The sequence below is a fragment of the Apodemus sylvaticus genome, chromosome X, assembly GCF_947179515.1.
Source record: "Apodemus sylvaticus chromosome X, mApoSyl1.1, whole genome shotgun sequence".
In the NCBI taxonomy this organism is placed as follows: domain Eukaryota; kingdom Metazoa; phylum Chordata; class Mammalia; order Rodentia; family Muridae; genus Apodemus; species Apodemus sylvaticus.
In genome coordinates, this window is record NC_067495.1 from 27,672,335 (window position 1) to 27,688,667 (window position 16,333).

The following is a 16,333-nucleotide window of genomic DNA, read 5'->3' on the forward strand; positions in this document are numbered from 1 at the left end:
AAACACATTGTCTAGCTGATGACAGTGTTTGCCTTAGAGAGTGCCTTAGTTAGGTTTTGTTGTTGCTTTGTTTTTGTTTTTGTTTTTGTTTTTGTTTTGTCATCTTGATACAGAGTTAGCTGGGAAGATGAACCTTAATTGAAAAATATCTCCATCGGATTGGCCTGTGGGACATTTTCTTGACTAATCACTGATATGTGAAGTCCCAGCACACTGTGGGCAATGGTGCCCCTGAGCAGGAGGATCCTGGGAAAAATCAAACTGAGCAAACCATGGTGAGCAAGCCAATGAGCAGTGTTCCTTCATGGACCGTCTCAGACCTCCAGCCTCCAGATTATAGCCTTGAGTTCCTGATGATGAACTGCAATGTATAAGCTGAAATAAAACCAATCCTCTCCAAGTTGCTTTTGGTCATGGTATCTTTTTCACAGCAATAGAAACAATCTAGGGCAAAGAGCCAGGTTCAAAGGCAATAAGAGAGTACTAGGCCCTTATTGTGAAGGTGAGACTAATAAGAACATTTGACAAAGTTTGTGACACAGTTTAAAGGAGAGAAACACATATTGAGCTGTGCCACAGTACCCGCAAGGCTATAGCTAAAGGACACTAAGAGAAGGAAACAAAAGGAACAATGCACAATGTGTGTGCAGTCCGTGAACTCACATGGACTCCAGTCAGTGTTCCACCCCACAAAAGAATTCCTGTTCTGCTCTTTCAGCCAGACAAACAAAGGTTGGAAGTAATTGAGCAGTGGTTTTACATCCATATTCCTTGCTCCAACCACTTTTTCCAAGGCTTGGGTCCAGGGCTCTGAATTTCCAAGCTTTAGCATATCGCTACATGAAACAAACAAACAAAAAAACCAACAGAGTGTGAGTCATTTTGAAGGGTGCCAGGCGGGCATACCTTTGCACCTACAATCTTTATACTTCTTCTGTTGGAATTGTCTAAATTTTCTTCCGGTGGATTATTAAAATGAGGCATATTATCAATGTCTCTTTCTTTCCACTTGCTCTAAAGAGAGCCATGTAGTTATCACACAGAGACAGGAGGTGGCCCATCCAGGCTTTGCATGACCTAGATTCTTGTCTCATTCCAAATTGAACATTTATTTCATGGTTGGTTGGAGAATTTCTGAAGTTCCAATTTTGGGAGGGGGTGGAGGAAGCAAATAAACTAAATCATAGGCATAGAAATTATGGTATGCTAAGGGAGGTTCAGCATTTTGAGGCATTTCTTACAGCAACTTCTGCCCAGCTTCGGTGGAATTTGAGATGTCACATTTGTGCAGTGGGCCATCATGTTTAGCTGCTTGACAAAGAGCTTCTTGAAACTGGAATTGGTAAATGGTCCTTGTGTAATATCTGTACAAGTAACAAAGAAACAAACAAAAAGAAGGCTCGTGTTTTATTGTTATAGTAGAGTCACAGATCCAGGAAAATAGGCCCAAATAGTCCCATGGGTATTAGCTAAAACGTCTTTCTCTAGCAGGAGACCACCATGAACTAACTCCTTCAGATGCTGCACACACTATTTTCATTGTATATATCTGCTGATAGAGCAGTTTTGCTACTCTGTCACAGGTTAATCACATTTGGATGGCTGTGCCAGAGTTATTTATAGCTCTTTCTATAAAGTGGTATCAAGCTGGTCCTTATGCCAGGTAAATACATTCCCATTTTTACAGATACAGGAGGTGAGGCCCACACATGCCTCCATCCCAGCTTCCAGGAGTTCAATACCAGTCTGGGACATGTAATATGTCTCTGTCTCAAACAGACAAAATAAACAATAATAAAACACTCCTTAAATGAATCGTAAACTCTAGTTACTAGTAAACTCTAGTGATAAATGGTGGACTAAATGTATTTTTCTACTTCACTAAATGGTCCTGTCATGCTGGTTGTTTTTGTTTGTTTGTTTTGTTTTTTCTTTCTTGTCAACTTGCCATAAACTGGAGACATATAAGAAGAAGGAACTTCAATTTAGAAAATGCTTTGTTCAAATTGGCCTCTAAGATAGTCTGTGGAGTATTTTCTGGATTAATGATTGGTGTGGGAGGTCCCAGCCCTGGGAGGACCCAGCCCACTGGACAAGGTACTACCCCATGAGCAGGTGGATCCTTTGAGGTACAAGAAGACAAGCTAAGCTAGGCATGAAGAGCAAGACAATAAAGTTTTCCTCAGCAGTCTCTGCTTCAGTTCCTGTCTCCTGGTTCCTATGAGTTCCTGTCTTGGCTTCCCTCAATGAGGGGACAAAGTCAACTCCTCTCCAAAATTGCTTTTGATCATATAGCATTTATCACAGCTATACCAAGCAAAGTAGGACAATCCTTAACAATAGGCAAAATATCTTGAATACGTTTATTTAACCCAATAAAACATGTTGATTAAATTGAATTGAAACTGATCATCTACATTAAGCTTGGGGTAGGAGGGAGATAGAAAAGCCTTGTAATTACTACTTCATTGAACCCTGTTTAAGTTTTTGTCATTAGCCCATTAAGCCCTAGATAGTAAATAGAGAGGAGAAAACTGTCATTTACCGAATGAATGAGTAGTCATTAGAAACATGGAACAGAGATGCAGGGTCACAATATGTTTCATCATGAGGCAGAGGCTCCACCACACCAACAATCTCCCGCCTTGGAAAGAAAAGGGAAGCATACATTAGTGAGGGGTGGGCCATCGTGAGAATGGGGATCAGAGCTCAGCTACAGCAGCTTCACCTGGCAATGGTATTTATATTGGAACTGGTTGTCAGTTAAAATAAAATCATTGTAAAAACCAGAAAGCAAAGCATCTTGTGAGCCTTCCTCATATTGCCTTAATTCAACCAAAACACACCATTAGAATATATATATATATATATATATATATATATATATATATATATATATATATATATATTCTAAGACACTAAGTAAATAAAGTCCCAAAAAGTACATTGTATGGCTATAAATATGCCATGAAAAACCTATAAACTCCTCTCAGACATCACACATTATGTGCTCCGGTTGGACAGAATTTTGTAAAATTGAAATCTTATTCTTCAAAGCTAATTAAGTTGCTTCTCCTTCTGTGAAGCCTGCCACCGACCTCAAGGACTCCCTTAAGCTCCCTCAGCATCTAGGTCTTCTTTTAGTAATGCTTTATTCTCTTGCGTTTTATTAGTATTTATTAGATATATAAAATAATGGTTCTTGTGACATCATACCTGTATCTAATATACTTTGATCATCTTCAACTCCTTATTCTCATACCCTGCCACCCTTCCCACTGTTCCTCCTCCTGTACCTCTCAGTCCTCCTACTTTCAGGTATCATCTCCACTGTTTTCCTTAATTCTTTAGCATAGCTCTCCCTGTGCTGTGTGGCTTTTCACATGTAAACTCCCCCTTTCCACTGAGACTTGAGCTCTGAGAGGACACAACTGTGTCTTAGTGATCTTTAGAGTTCTAGTAATAAACCTGTGCCAGGATACCAAGGAGAAACTTCTCTTCTGATTGATACATGACCAAATGAGCAATCAATACATTGATGGATTACTTTAAGGGTCTGATTCCATAATTATTAAAATAAATTAGCAGGGATCCAGAGGTTAGAGCAGCCAGAAAAACAAAAAGGTAGAAAAGCCATATAGGCTTTAGTTTTCGACTTTTGGTAAAAGGACTATAGTTTTGTCCTTTATTATTGAGATTTTTGTGGCAACTTTAACTCTTCTGTGGACAGCTTTGCTTATATACAAACATTAGAAGCACCTCTAATTAATCACACATTTCTTGTCTTACCTCTTGGAAAATGACTCGAGATGATATCCTAGGAAATTATTTCAGGAAACATGAGTGAAGGGCTGAGAAAGGAAAGTAGGACTCCTCCCAAAAGACTATGTTATCAAGCATATCAGTACTATAAGTAATGTGAAATGATCCCCCTCCCCTGGAAATCTGGGACTCCATGGATGTGACTCAGGAAAGCAGAGGAGCTTAGGTATTTATCCACCAACCGGCCCATCTGTTATTGATTGAGGCCCTGAGGGGATGGCATTAGTGTGTTAGCCCCTCCTGCCATTTGTGGGCTCAGACCTCTAAAGCAATGAAATAGATATACTAGTGTGTGTGTGTGTGTGTGTGTGTGTGTGTGTGTGTGTAGTCTAGCAATATCCTTTAATTAAACAGTAAACCCATGAGGAAACATTTTGCTGATTGCAAATGCATTGACTTACTTCATCTCCCACCACTTTTTCATCCACTGCTCTTTGGGAATGTCACCCTGAAAGACCATCCACCTCCACTTCTCTAACATGTAAGTAAACGGGAGTGTTCCAACAATTGTCAATGCCTGCTTGAGAAGGAAGTTTATTTCTGTTTCTGAAAGTAAAAAGGAAAAGACCAAATATTAAGATGGAAATGGAAGCATAAGTTTAGTAAGAGAACTTTCCTAATCTCAAGCTGTTATTCTTCCTCAAGATGGAGTTGCTACAGGATGATTATATGGGAAATATTGGCAGTTGACATTGTGTGTGTTATATGTTTATCTTCTCAGATGATAGATTTAGAACAGTCTAAAGCCCTGGAATAGAACAAGTAAGTAAAACCCACAAATTAACTAATCCTTACTTTTTACTAGTTTCAACTGCCTTCTTTAAATATCCCCTTATCAGAGTTAATTAGGGCAATTTCATCTGTTTCCCCAAGCATACTGTTTATTCTTGAGAGCTTCATGTAGCCAGTGTCTGTTAATGTCTTATTCAAAACTGTATACCCAGTCCAGTGTCTGCTCTGTAATGCTCTCTTGTGAGTCCTTAGTAAATAAGCAAACATTAAACAGATGTGGTAAAACCTTGTAAACCAGGGTGTGGAGGTTTTTTTTTATATATAGTGTTCTTTTGCACAATAGCCTGGCTATGTAAATGACAACAATGTCTCATACATTTCAGAGAGATGTCTATCAGTGACAGAGTGCTTGCCTAACATATATGAGAGCCTCAGCTCCATGTCCTGCACCGAAAAGAAAAAAGAAAAAAATGTAGAAGAAAAGACACTCCAAAGTTTCACTATTGGTCAATGATGCTTGTACAGGTACATGAATTTGCTGTAAACAGCATATGATTTATACATGTACCATAGTGTCATGCTACTCCATTAACAAATACAAACCATGGTATTTTTATATATTAGCCAAAAATAAATTTAACTGCGTGTGTGCGTGTGTGCACACACACACACATACACACCCCTAAATGGACATCTCTAGAAGGTACCATCCACTGGATAATCAAAAGTACAGTGTACTTCAAATTGACTGATCTACTTATGAAGAATATTAAATGCTTTTACAAGTTATGTGTGTTCATTAGCCTGCAGAGGAAGTAGGGCTGACCCCCAGCACAGCATAGAAGCTCAAATGTGAATACAGGGGTTATTAGTTTCTCAGTGTATCTAAGAAAAATGCCACACATGGTAGGTGCTCAATACATTTGTTTAGAAAAATAAATTCCTAGTATCCCAAAGCTAGGAAGCTATGGTAGAAAGACTGCTGTGAGTTCCAGGACATCCATGGCTACAGAGTAAAACCTTGTCTCCAAACAACAAAATGTACATGTTCCACAAGAGAAATGGTCAAGATAAGGGAAAAGAGGAAAAGAATGAAGGATTCTATTGGTTTAACATCATTCACAAGTCAAGGCCAGAGGCTAGGAAAGAATGTTTCAAGCTAGTGCTTTCATTGTGTGACATAATTAGAAACATATCTATTTCATCCTCTTTGCCTATTCTCAAGGCAGACATAAAAAAAAAATAAAACAAATCATTGTCTGTTCATTAGCATGAACAAATTGTATTTTAAAATTATGAAGTAAGTATGGTTACCATAAACTGCCTTTTCCACGTTGCTTTCTTCATCAAAAAGCACCACTGCTGGTTTATAAACTACTGTATCTGGTTAATAGTGACTATTTCAGACAGGATAATGGGCTTCCACTAGCCTGCTATCAGGCCTTTGTCATATCACTAAGAGCCAGAGATCAAGACAAAGAGAAGTGTGCACACAAGGATGGAACTCATGACCTTGACTACACTGGCAAGATGTTTCATCCAGGAGAACCAAGGCTTGGATCAAATGCTAATTAAATGCAGCGGGCTACAAACAAATGAAAAGACATGAAATAGGAGGAATAGGAGGGAGATTTGTTGGAAAGCATGGATTTGGAGAGAGGGGACAGGAATAAGAAAGAAAATAATGAAGACTAGGAGTGAAGTGCACTTCCTATATGCATATATATTATATGAAAAATAAATAAATTATAGAGCCTAAAAAAAGCAAAACGAGTGAAGAGAGTGGTGATACATTCACGAAAGAAGCAGGAGCCATGGCAACCTCACTGGATAATCTGGGTCTCCTGAAAACTTGTAGTATTTCCTCAAATCCAGTCCCCCCAAAAGATATGGGCTGCCTCATCCACCAATGTTGAGGGATAGAATGGGTCTTTTATTCACATTCCTTCTCTGTGAAAACAGTTTCAGAATGACAGGTTCCTACTTTAGAATTTGGGGAAGTCACTTGTTTGCTTTTAACCTAAAAATGACAGCCAACTATTTAAAATCCAGACACGATTAGCTTCATGGCCTTCAACAAACCATTTAAGTTCTGTGAACTATTTCAGCATCTTCCAAAACCCTACCCAGCTTCTATTAGATCATTTGTAGGCCATTCCTTCAGTTATCTCACTTAATTCTTTGTTTAAACTGCAGTTGGCATATTCTGATTCACACTTAAAAAAAAAAGAAAGAGAAAAGAAAAGCTTTTTACCAGTAGCAAGTCCCATAAACATTTTTTATGTAACACAAAGTAAAACAAATATTTTACTATAGATGATATTAAAAACATTTCCCCATATCAGATTACCCCCAAAACAAACCAAAGAAAAATGTACCATTATCTTCTTGAAAATTGGATGGCAGAAGACCAATGGATTTCAGATGCTTGGGGGTAGCTGCAGAAAGTGACATGATTTCTCCAACAGCTTCATGGAACCCTTCATTGGCTCCGTTTCTTAGCAGGAAAGGCTGCGTGGCATATGCCATGTCATATTGGATGTGTCCCATCTCATGATGGGCTGTCAAGAAGTTATCCATTGTAACCTTTGTACACATCTTGATTCTGCAAAAAATGGACAAGATTAAAGTGAAACTTACTAAATTTCCTTTAATTGCTATAGTAGAGTTTTGTGAAGATGAAGATTTATTCATCACTGACATTTTGCAATTTGCCCCTTATGAACCATTTACTCAATATAAAGGGTCAACTTCTCTTCTTGTGCTCTTACACTAGCAGAAAATGATACCTAGAGCTCTATGCCACATGATTCTGAGGTGAGTCATGTAAGTGAATACAGGCATGGTATTCTCAAAGGACCATGTACAGCCAGGATAGAGAAGGCACTAGGCATTTAGAATTGAGTATCAAATGTATATAACGAAGGTAGACATGATGGCCCAAGAAGCAGGAGCAGGGTAGCAAAAAAGAAAGCCAAATTCAAAGCTGTAAAAAGTTCAAGTACCTAAGATTTTGGAAAGTATAGACTCAGGGTACATAGAGAAAGTGCTATTAGAGACATGATAGATGTCTCGAAGACCATCGCCACCTGAGATGAGTCACCATGGTCAACGAGAATTGGTGTTTAAAGACAAAAGGGAAATGTTGTCTGTGTATCACTGTGCTTGGACACAATGAGGACAGAACTTCGTTTGTCCAACATGTGATGATCCTTCTCCACTTGACATGCTTGTGCTCATTCAGATATGAGTGAGGATTATATTTCAAAGATTTCCAAACAGATTTTCTTCCCATTGTGCTTATGAGAACCTTGTATACTGATACATACTCTTTAGAGACTCCCCACTGTTTAAAATAAGGTCAACCTCCTTTACCCCAATGTGACCACAATTTGTTTTCTCTCTATTCTTTTTCCTAACAGTTATAATAGTTGTTATATACTTACTATCTACTTTATAGAAGATTCTGGACTAGGAACCTTATGAATTTGCTCTTATTTTTAAGCCTCACTGGAGGATTTGTACTGATCACCTACATACTGCTGCCTAGATTTTGGTGGTGCTTTTTGTTTGCTTGTTTGTTTTTAAACTTAATTGGCACATAGTTCCACTCATTTGTTTACATATTATCTATGCCCTTTTTTTTATGCTACAAGTACAGAGTCACTTAATTGCAACAGAGATTTTCAAAGCCTGTACTCTTTACTGTCGATACAGGAAAAGACTATTTACTCTACTCTAATAGGCATTTTGGAACCAGGACTCACTCCCCAAGTAGATCTACTGTCCCTCAGATGCCCAAGTGATAGCTATTAAAATCAAAAGCTTTGATTTCATTGCTTTGGCCAAATGAGAGGTATCTTGAGGAGGGGTTTTCTTTTCTTGTCTTAAAATAATTTATTGTTATGTACATTAGTGTTTTGCCTGCATGTATCTCTGTGAGGGTATTGAATGCCCATGAACAGGAGTTATAGTTTTGAGCTGTCATATTGGTGCTGGGAATTGAACCTGTGTCCTCTGTTAAAAACAGCTGGTGTTCTTAACCACTGAGCAATCTCTCTAGTGCAAGCAGGGGTTTTCCTAATATTTTGGAGCAGACTACAGCGAGTGGCTCACTAACACGGGGTAGATATAAATGGGCAGCCCCTTGCCTCAATGTGTGACCAATCCTAATTCAAATCAGGCTTCAGAGTGGTTCATGAGATCAAGCTGGAGCCAAATCTCCATCACAGGTTACAATCTTACCTGCTTTGCCTGTCCCGAGCTGTTCCCTCACTTGCCTTTGCCCGAGAGGGTCTCCTCTTATATAAAATTGCCAGTTCAAGCCAGGGAACAAATCCAAGACACAAACTTGCAACTTGGGTATTAGAGCTCTGCTTTATAGATAAGGAAACCGAAAGCTAAGATTACTTTGCTCAAGGTTGCCTGATCATTCAGTGACACACCTTGGATTCCAAAGCCTATGTATCTCCTAGTCCAGGAGAGGTTCTCTCTCTCTCTCTCTCTCTCTCTCTCTCTCTCTCTCTCTCTCTCTCTCTCTCTCTCTCTCTCTCTCTCTCTCTCCCCTCTCTCTCTCTCTCAGTTCCTAATAGAGCATCCTCTGTGTCTCTCTTATGGAATTACTATTTTTTCCTTTTTATTCCAATTTGCTATTCATTTGTCCTGTCTCACAAGAGTGAGGGACAGTATGTGAGTCATATATATGGTCAACTGTCATAGTTTTCAGCACCAAACCTTTCTTAACAGAGGGGTCCACCAACCCCGTGACCATGAGGCTCAAATGAACATACAGATTTTCAAGTAATCTATGTTCTGTAAAAGTGCAATAGAGAAATGTGGAGCATCTTCTTTTCCTGGGTGAGAGAAATGTACTCCCGTGGACTTCCAGTCTGAGTTCGCAGATCCAGAAATCATATGCTCAAAGAAGTATAATTAATCTTTCATGCATTGTTTCTCATTTAGTATCTGTACTGTAAGTACCAGCCCAACAACTACCTGAAGTCTCCATGTCCCAGATCCCAAGCTGTGGGGTGGCACACCACTTTCCGGTCATCTACTGGCTCAGTCAGCATGGAGTTTGCCCAGAATCCTTGAGTCATATAAGGAAGGCCAACAGAAACAAAGAACTTCTCTGCCTCTTTAAATATCCTTTCTGCATCCCAGTTCTGGGGGAGAAAAAAAAGAATATTGAATTCCTCTACTATATATAGTGGAAATTCTTCCTGCTGATTATATACATTTACAACTTTTGAACAGAGAGGTAGGCTTTTGAATGTTTATCATATGTCTACAAGCACTGCCTCTAGGGAATTAATCTAGGAGATTATCAAAAATTATGTCAAACAATTACGTTGAATATGATTTTTGTATAATCAAAGAGGGAAAAGCCATCAAAATAATCAACCAGTGAGACTTTTGTAGAATGGAAATTTTGTAGACACATAACTTATATTCAAAGAAATTGTATGGGTATAATAAAATGATAAGTGAAAAATATATAAATCACTTAGTATTGATCAATCTTAATGAAGAAAAAGATGCTAAAATGTTAACAACAGACTGAATTATATGTAGAATTTTTTGTCCTTATTCTTGAGATTTTGGTACTATGGACTTTTCCCTACAGTGATGTAAGGCAATACAAAGACCTTATATATGTCAGGCAAACACTCCACCTCTAAGCTATATCCCTGATCGTCTTTCTTCATATTCCAAACACAAACAAGAAAATAGTGACCCAATTGCTTAAGACTACTCAACTCAAGCCAGCAGTTGTTGACTGGACTTCTTTAGGGGTCAAGATCCCATGTTAGGCTCAGTGGAAGAAATGAACTAATATAGTTGACATGAAAGCATAGACTTTGGAATAAAAAAGACTAGTTGTGGCCTAGAACCCAAAGAGTAGCTGAGCTTTCCCATAGCATCTGAACTTTTGGAATGTTTTGGAACTAATCAGAGATAATCATAGGCATGTGCCGCCAGCAAATTCCTTTGTAACAATGTCTTAGGAGACTACCAAGCCTGCTGAAGCAATGAAGCCCATATCAGACAAACAAAGCTTGTATATTTATTATATGGTGCCATGAATCATTTTTAGTACCAGAAGAATTCTTCTGGTCTTGAATATCAGTCATGTTTAGTGTTTCTCCTGTGTCAGTCCTGGCAATAAGAAATTGAATATGAGAGTAAATACCATTATCATCGTTATTAATATTATTGACTTTAAAGGCTTAATGTCAAAATATTGTTACAAATTAGTATGGCAGCCTTTTAATTTAAATTCATAGTTTCCTGATACACAAGAAGACAAAAGGAACACATGTTTTGGGGGGTATAATGCATGCTTTCATATACATATACATTGTATGATGTTCAAATGAGGATATGCATATCCCTTTGTGAAGAAAAAGATTTTGATTTCTTTCTTCAGAGTTATCCAAACACTCAGCATATAATCACTCTCTGCAGTCACTGTATTGTGCAATAGCACATCTATATTTTTCCATTAAATGACAGCTTAGTCTCGCTCTTTCCCTCCTCCCTGCATGCTTCAGTCTCAGGCAGTCTCCCTTCTCCTCCTAGCTTCCATGAGATCAGCTTATGCACTCCCACATATGAGTGAAATCATAGGTTCTTGTCTTTGTATGTCCGTCTTATTGCCCTTAATACAACACCCTCCAGTTGCATCCATGCTATTACGAATAATAGGAGTTCATTCTTTTATGGCTGAAAAGCATCCCACTATGTGCAGGTGTCACACTTTTCTTTATCTATTCATCCCCATACAAAGATGTAGTTTGTGTCCATTTCTTGACTATTATGAATAGCGTTCCTATAAATGTGGGAGTATTGTTAGCACTTCAACACACTCATTTCATTTCCTTTGGATACACACCCAGGAATGGGGTTGCTGGATTTTATGGTAGGTGCATTTTAATTTCTTGAGGAGGTGGCTGTCTGTTTTCTCTCATGACTGCACTAAGTTGCATTTCCAAGGTAGTGTGGAAGGTTCTCTCCACTCCACATCCTCACCAGCACTCAGTGGTTTTTGTCTTTTTTTTTAATAGCCATTTTAACTGGACTGAGGTTGTCTTGAATTTTTGTTTTGACTTCCATTTTCATGATCATTGATGGCATTGAGAAATTTTATAGAACAATTAGCCATTTTTGCACCTTTTTCAAGAAATATCTATTGCTCGTGTTTTAATCAGTTTAGATGGAGTTTAGCTGCTGTATTCCTTACACTTGTAGACATTAACTCTCATCACATATGGATGTTTTAAACATTTTCTTGTGTTCTGCATGTTGTTTTCTCTGCTGTGCTTTTAATTTTATGCAATTCTGTTTGTCTATCTCAGTTTTTGATTACTGCATTTAGGAATTTGTGCCCCCAAATTCCTTATCTATCTCAATGCCTGGGATGATCTCCCTGTTTCATAGTCTCGGGTCTCACAGCTACATCTTTTGTCCTTGTTGAATTAATTTTTGGAACTAGTAAGAGACAAAGGTCCTATTTGGTTCTTCTATATGTGGACATCTAATTTTCCTAGCATTGAGTAGTTATTAAATAGATTGTCCTTACTCTAATGTAGCACCTTACATGTCAACATGTTAGCACCTTTGTTGAAAATTGGTTGGCTTTGAATGTGTAGGTTTGCTTCTAGGCTTTCTATTTTGTTCCAATGGTCTGTATGTCTGTTTTTAATGTTTCTTTGTTTTCAGCATATTTTGAATTCAGAGACTGTCATATCTCTTCTTTTGTTCTTTGTGGTCAAAATTGCTTTGGTTATTAGGGGTGGGACCTTTCGTTGTCATATACATCTCAAAACTGTTCTTTAATATGATATTGCTTAAGATGAATGAACAAAACAACACAGAATGGTAAGCATAGTCAACATATCTTGAAGAGTAAACAAATAGACAGAATTAGAGGGGAAACATTAGAGGAGTTAGTTACTTCTGACTATCTCTGTGACTTCAGGTACATCATCCATCTAAGACTGTTTTGTGTCTTATAGCATGGAACTATCAATGATACCGAGCCTGACACTTTCAGAGTTAACATTAAGGAAAGAAGCAACTATGGAGTCAGTTTGAGAGGCAGCTATGCTTATCACTATATAATATACACAAAGCTACTGGTAAAGGATAAGGGTTAGCATCCTGATGGCCATCTGCTGCTATGTGATGACAAAATGAAGCTAGAAGAGCTACAAGAGTTGAAGTTTTGCAGCTTTGGGGTTTTATTCGACTGTGAAATTTTTCCAGGAGTATGTTACATATGTGAATTCCATCATTGCATTACAACTTACAGATGTAAACGGATAAATGAGAAAATACCTTTAGCAGGCATATATAATTATTGCATGGCCATCTGAAGACATTCTTTAGAGGCAAATGGAAGTGTGTGATCACTCATAATCAGAAATGTAGAACTTAATAAAATTTAAAAATATTGAAAATTCTAATATTTCACTGATGGAAGAAAATACAATTTAAAAAATTGTATTAAAATGGTAAAAAGGGTATTATTTAAAGTATTTAATATTAAATATTAGTATTAATAAAATTAAAGTAATATTTAATAATATTTAAATGACAATGATTTTAATATCCAAAGTAATGTTTCTGTTTGTCACTATCCATAGAGATTACAGACTGATTACTTAGTAACAATTGACTTTGAAAACTGTGATGCCAACCAATTGATAAAACCATATCTTATTGCTTATAAGAAAGAAAACCAGGTCATCTGAATTTTGAATGGCTCTCAACAAAACAAACAAAAGTTTCTGTTATTGAAGGTACTTGAGATCATTGACATTATAAACTACTTTTTCATTAAAAATGCGTAAGAGATATGTTGAAGTTAGCTTGGATTTTATCAGCATGATTTCGCACACACGATCAGAACAGAAAGATGCATAAATGAAAAATGCAGTTGAACCGTCATAATGTTTTAAGGCTCCTCCTATTTCTTACCTGATTTATCATTGCATCAGTAACATCTATGTTAGGTTTCTGTGCATAGGGAACAGTCAAAGGGTACAGATTTGTCCAAAATCTACCCCACATATCACCTGTTTATGGAAAGAATACATTAATATTTGAATAAAGCAACAAAAATACAGATCCAATCTCTCATAGTATAGATTCTGCATTCCCTTCTCACTACTCCTGCTTCTCCTTTTGGTCCTTCCCTTATGTTAACTTTGCAACATTTCCTTCTCTATCACATGTAAAATACTAAGTGTACAAGAAATGATATGGTTAGGCAAGGCTTGCTAGGGAATCTTCAGAACTTCTATTTGAAGTACTATTAGAAGGTACAATTAAAACTGGACATGCTAGTGCATGCCAGTAAGCTCTGGACTTGGGAGGTTAAGGGAGGAGCACTGCATGATGAAACCCTCTCTCAAACAAAGCAGAACAAAATAAAACATATGGAGCATCATAACTACTACATTTTAGATTTGTGAAAATCCATTATACACACAACAAAATGTTGCAAATGCAAAGAAAATGATTAGTAATGTCTAATGTGGATTCAAAAAGGGCCACATAAGTTCATCATTCAATTTTCTATTAACTGACAGCTAATTTTTACTTTTAATACCTTAATAACACACTTAACTAGGTAACTATGTTACCTAGTTATCATATCCAACAATATGAAGTCGAATTCAAGGCCAGAAATCCTAAAAAGAGAAGATGGATCCAGGAAAAAAAAACACTATAATAACAAAGGGTCAGAAGCCTGGCACTGAAAGTATGCGGTGACACAATTATGTGGAAAGCACTCCAGTGAATCCAATTACTAAGAAGCAATGATAATAATTGTGTGAATGCATGCATGCATGCATGCATGCATGCTTGTGTGTGATGGGTGCGCATGTACCACAGTCCACATGTGGAGGCATGTGGACAATTGTCAGAGGACAATTTTCAGTAGTCATTCTCTCTTTCCATCATGGGTTCTGCAGATAAGCACTGTTACCCACCACACCATTTTGCTATTTCAACTTACTAAAGATAAATGTGAAGTCCTAAAGTTATACTTATAAGTATTCACCACAAAAGTCCAGTCCATCCGGTACATAGTGTTCTCCGCAGTGTCCCACTGAGCTGCTTCCCTTTGACCATACAATATCAAAATCCCAGGCTTAGTGAACCGACTTGAACATTTTAAGCTAGAATTCCTCCTCTAGTCCTCTTAATAGAGAATAAATTTTAGAGACTACATTCATTTAAAATAGAATAGATAAGATAGTGATTTTAAATGGACTCTTTTCTGCTGAAAAATGTGCTTTTAAAAATATTTCTGAAATGATAATAATGTTATTTTCAAATATTCTCAAATGCTTTAGATTGTGCCTCACTCCAAAAGACAGCTTTAGTCATGGAAATAATTAGAATGACAAAGAGCACAAAGGACTCCTGCAGTTCCTTACCAAGCAAATGAGCAGGGAGGCATCCAGTAGGGCTGATGTAGGAAGGGTAGGTATCCATCAGCTTCATTCTCACATAGGCATGAAGATGTTCATACAATGGTTTGATCTGAAAAGCCCAGAAAGAAAGTTTTAGACCAAGAATACTTCAGCTTCCAATATGTAACTCTAGACATAAGAACATCTTCATACAGAACAGTTTCTTCTCCTCTCAAATATTCTGGAGAGTTTGGGAACATTCCTTCTTCACTGATATCGACTCTGACTCGCCCCATCACATAAATCAATATGAGCGCTCATTGGAATTCAGAGCCCCAGAGGAAAGTTGATGCCAAAAAAATAAATCATGACTTCTTTTGTCATAGGACTCTTTCTAGTAATCTAGTAAGAGAGAAAGAGAGAAAGAAAGAAAGAAAGAAAGAAAGAAAGAAAGAAAGAAAGAAAGAAAGAAAGAAAGAAAGAAAGAAAGAAAGAAGGAAAGAAGGAAGGAAGGAAGGAAGGAAGGAAGGAAGGAAGGAAGGAAGGAAGGAAGGAAGGAAAATGGAAGGAGAGAGAAGTGGGAGAGAAGGAGGGAGGGAAGGAGGGAGGGAGGAGGGAAGGAAGGAAGGAATAAAGGGGAGAGGCAGAAACAAATACACTTCCATTGTCAAAGACTAGTGAGCCAATAGTCCTAATAGTTGTAAGGAAAGGAGCAAAGCCATGGACTTTCTGCTAAGAAAGCAAGACTGGGCTGATTGCTCAGGATCTGAATCTTTCTTTTTTATAGTCTTCCTATTGGTAATTACTAGTCAGTGAGCAAAAGAGAGGGAAGCAGTGCAGTTCTGATTGTCTGAGGAAGCTGTATTTTTCTCAAAAATATTTTCTAGAAGGTAAATATTTTCTGAGGATGTAGCTCAGTTAGTAGAGCACTTGCCAAGCATGCACCAAGTCGAGTTCGATCCCCAGCCTTGTATAAATCAGGCATGGCATTGTACACCTGTACTCCCCACTAAGGAGGTAAAGGCAGAAGGGATCAGGAGTTCAAGATCATGCTTAGCTGGCAAGCCTGGGATGCATAAAACCTGGTCTCAAAAAAGAAATTCTTACAAATGCTGATATACTATAGTTCTGTAGAACTGGGAATAGCCATTTTGCATGTTTAAAACAATAGCCCTCACTGGGTATGGTGGGACATGCCTTTGATCCCAGCATTTGGGAGGAAGAAGCAGACAGATCTCTGAGTTGGAAGCCAGCCTGGTCTACACAGTTCTAGGACAGCAAGGCTATGTAGAGACAATCTGTCTTTTAAAAACAGCTACTTTGTTACATAGTGTTTGGTTGTTGTCCCTGAA

General features: G+C 37.8%; 1 protein-coding gene across 1 annotated transcript in view; it reads right to left on the reverse strand.

Moving 5' to 3' along the window:
* Positions 1 to 16,333, reverse strand: part of Ace2 (angiotensin converting enzyme 2) — a 49,968-nt gene that overhangs the window by 12,785 nt on the left and 20,850 nt on the right. Inside the window, exons 7-14 of the mRNA XM_052171687.1 lie at positions 15,006 to 15,111; positions 13,537 to 13,634; positions 9,550 to 9,719; positions 6,933 to 7,159; positions 4,224 to 4,368; positions 2,546 to 2,644; positions 1,242 to 1,364; positions 664 to 836 (exon numbers count right to left, since the gene is read on the reverse strand). Of these exons, the coding sequence (XP_052027647.1) occupies positions 664 to 836; positions 1,242 to 1,364; positions 2,546 to 2,644; positions 4,224 to 4,368; positions 6,933 to 7,159; positions 9,550 to 9,719; positions 13,537 to 13,634; positions 15,006 to 15,111 (1,141 nt within the window). The remainder of the gene's footprint in view (positions 1 to 663; positions 837 to 1,241; positions 1,365 to 2,545; positions 2,645 to 4,223; positions 4,369 to 6,932; positions 7,160 to 9,549; positions 9,720 to 13,536; positions 13,635 to 15,005; positions 15,112 to 16,333) is intronic.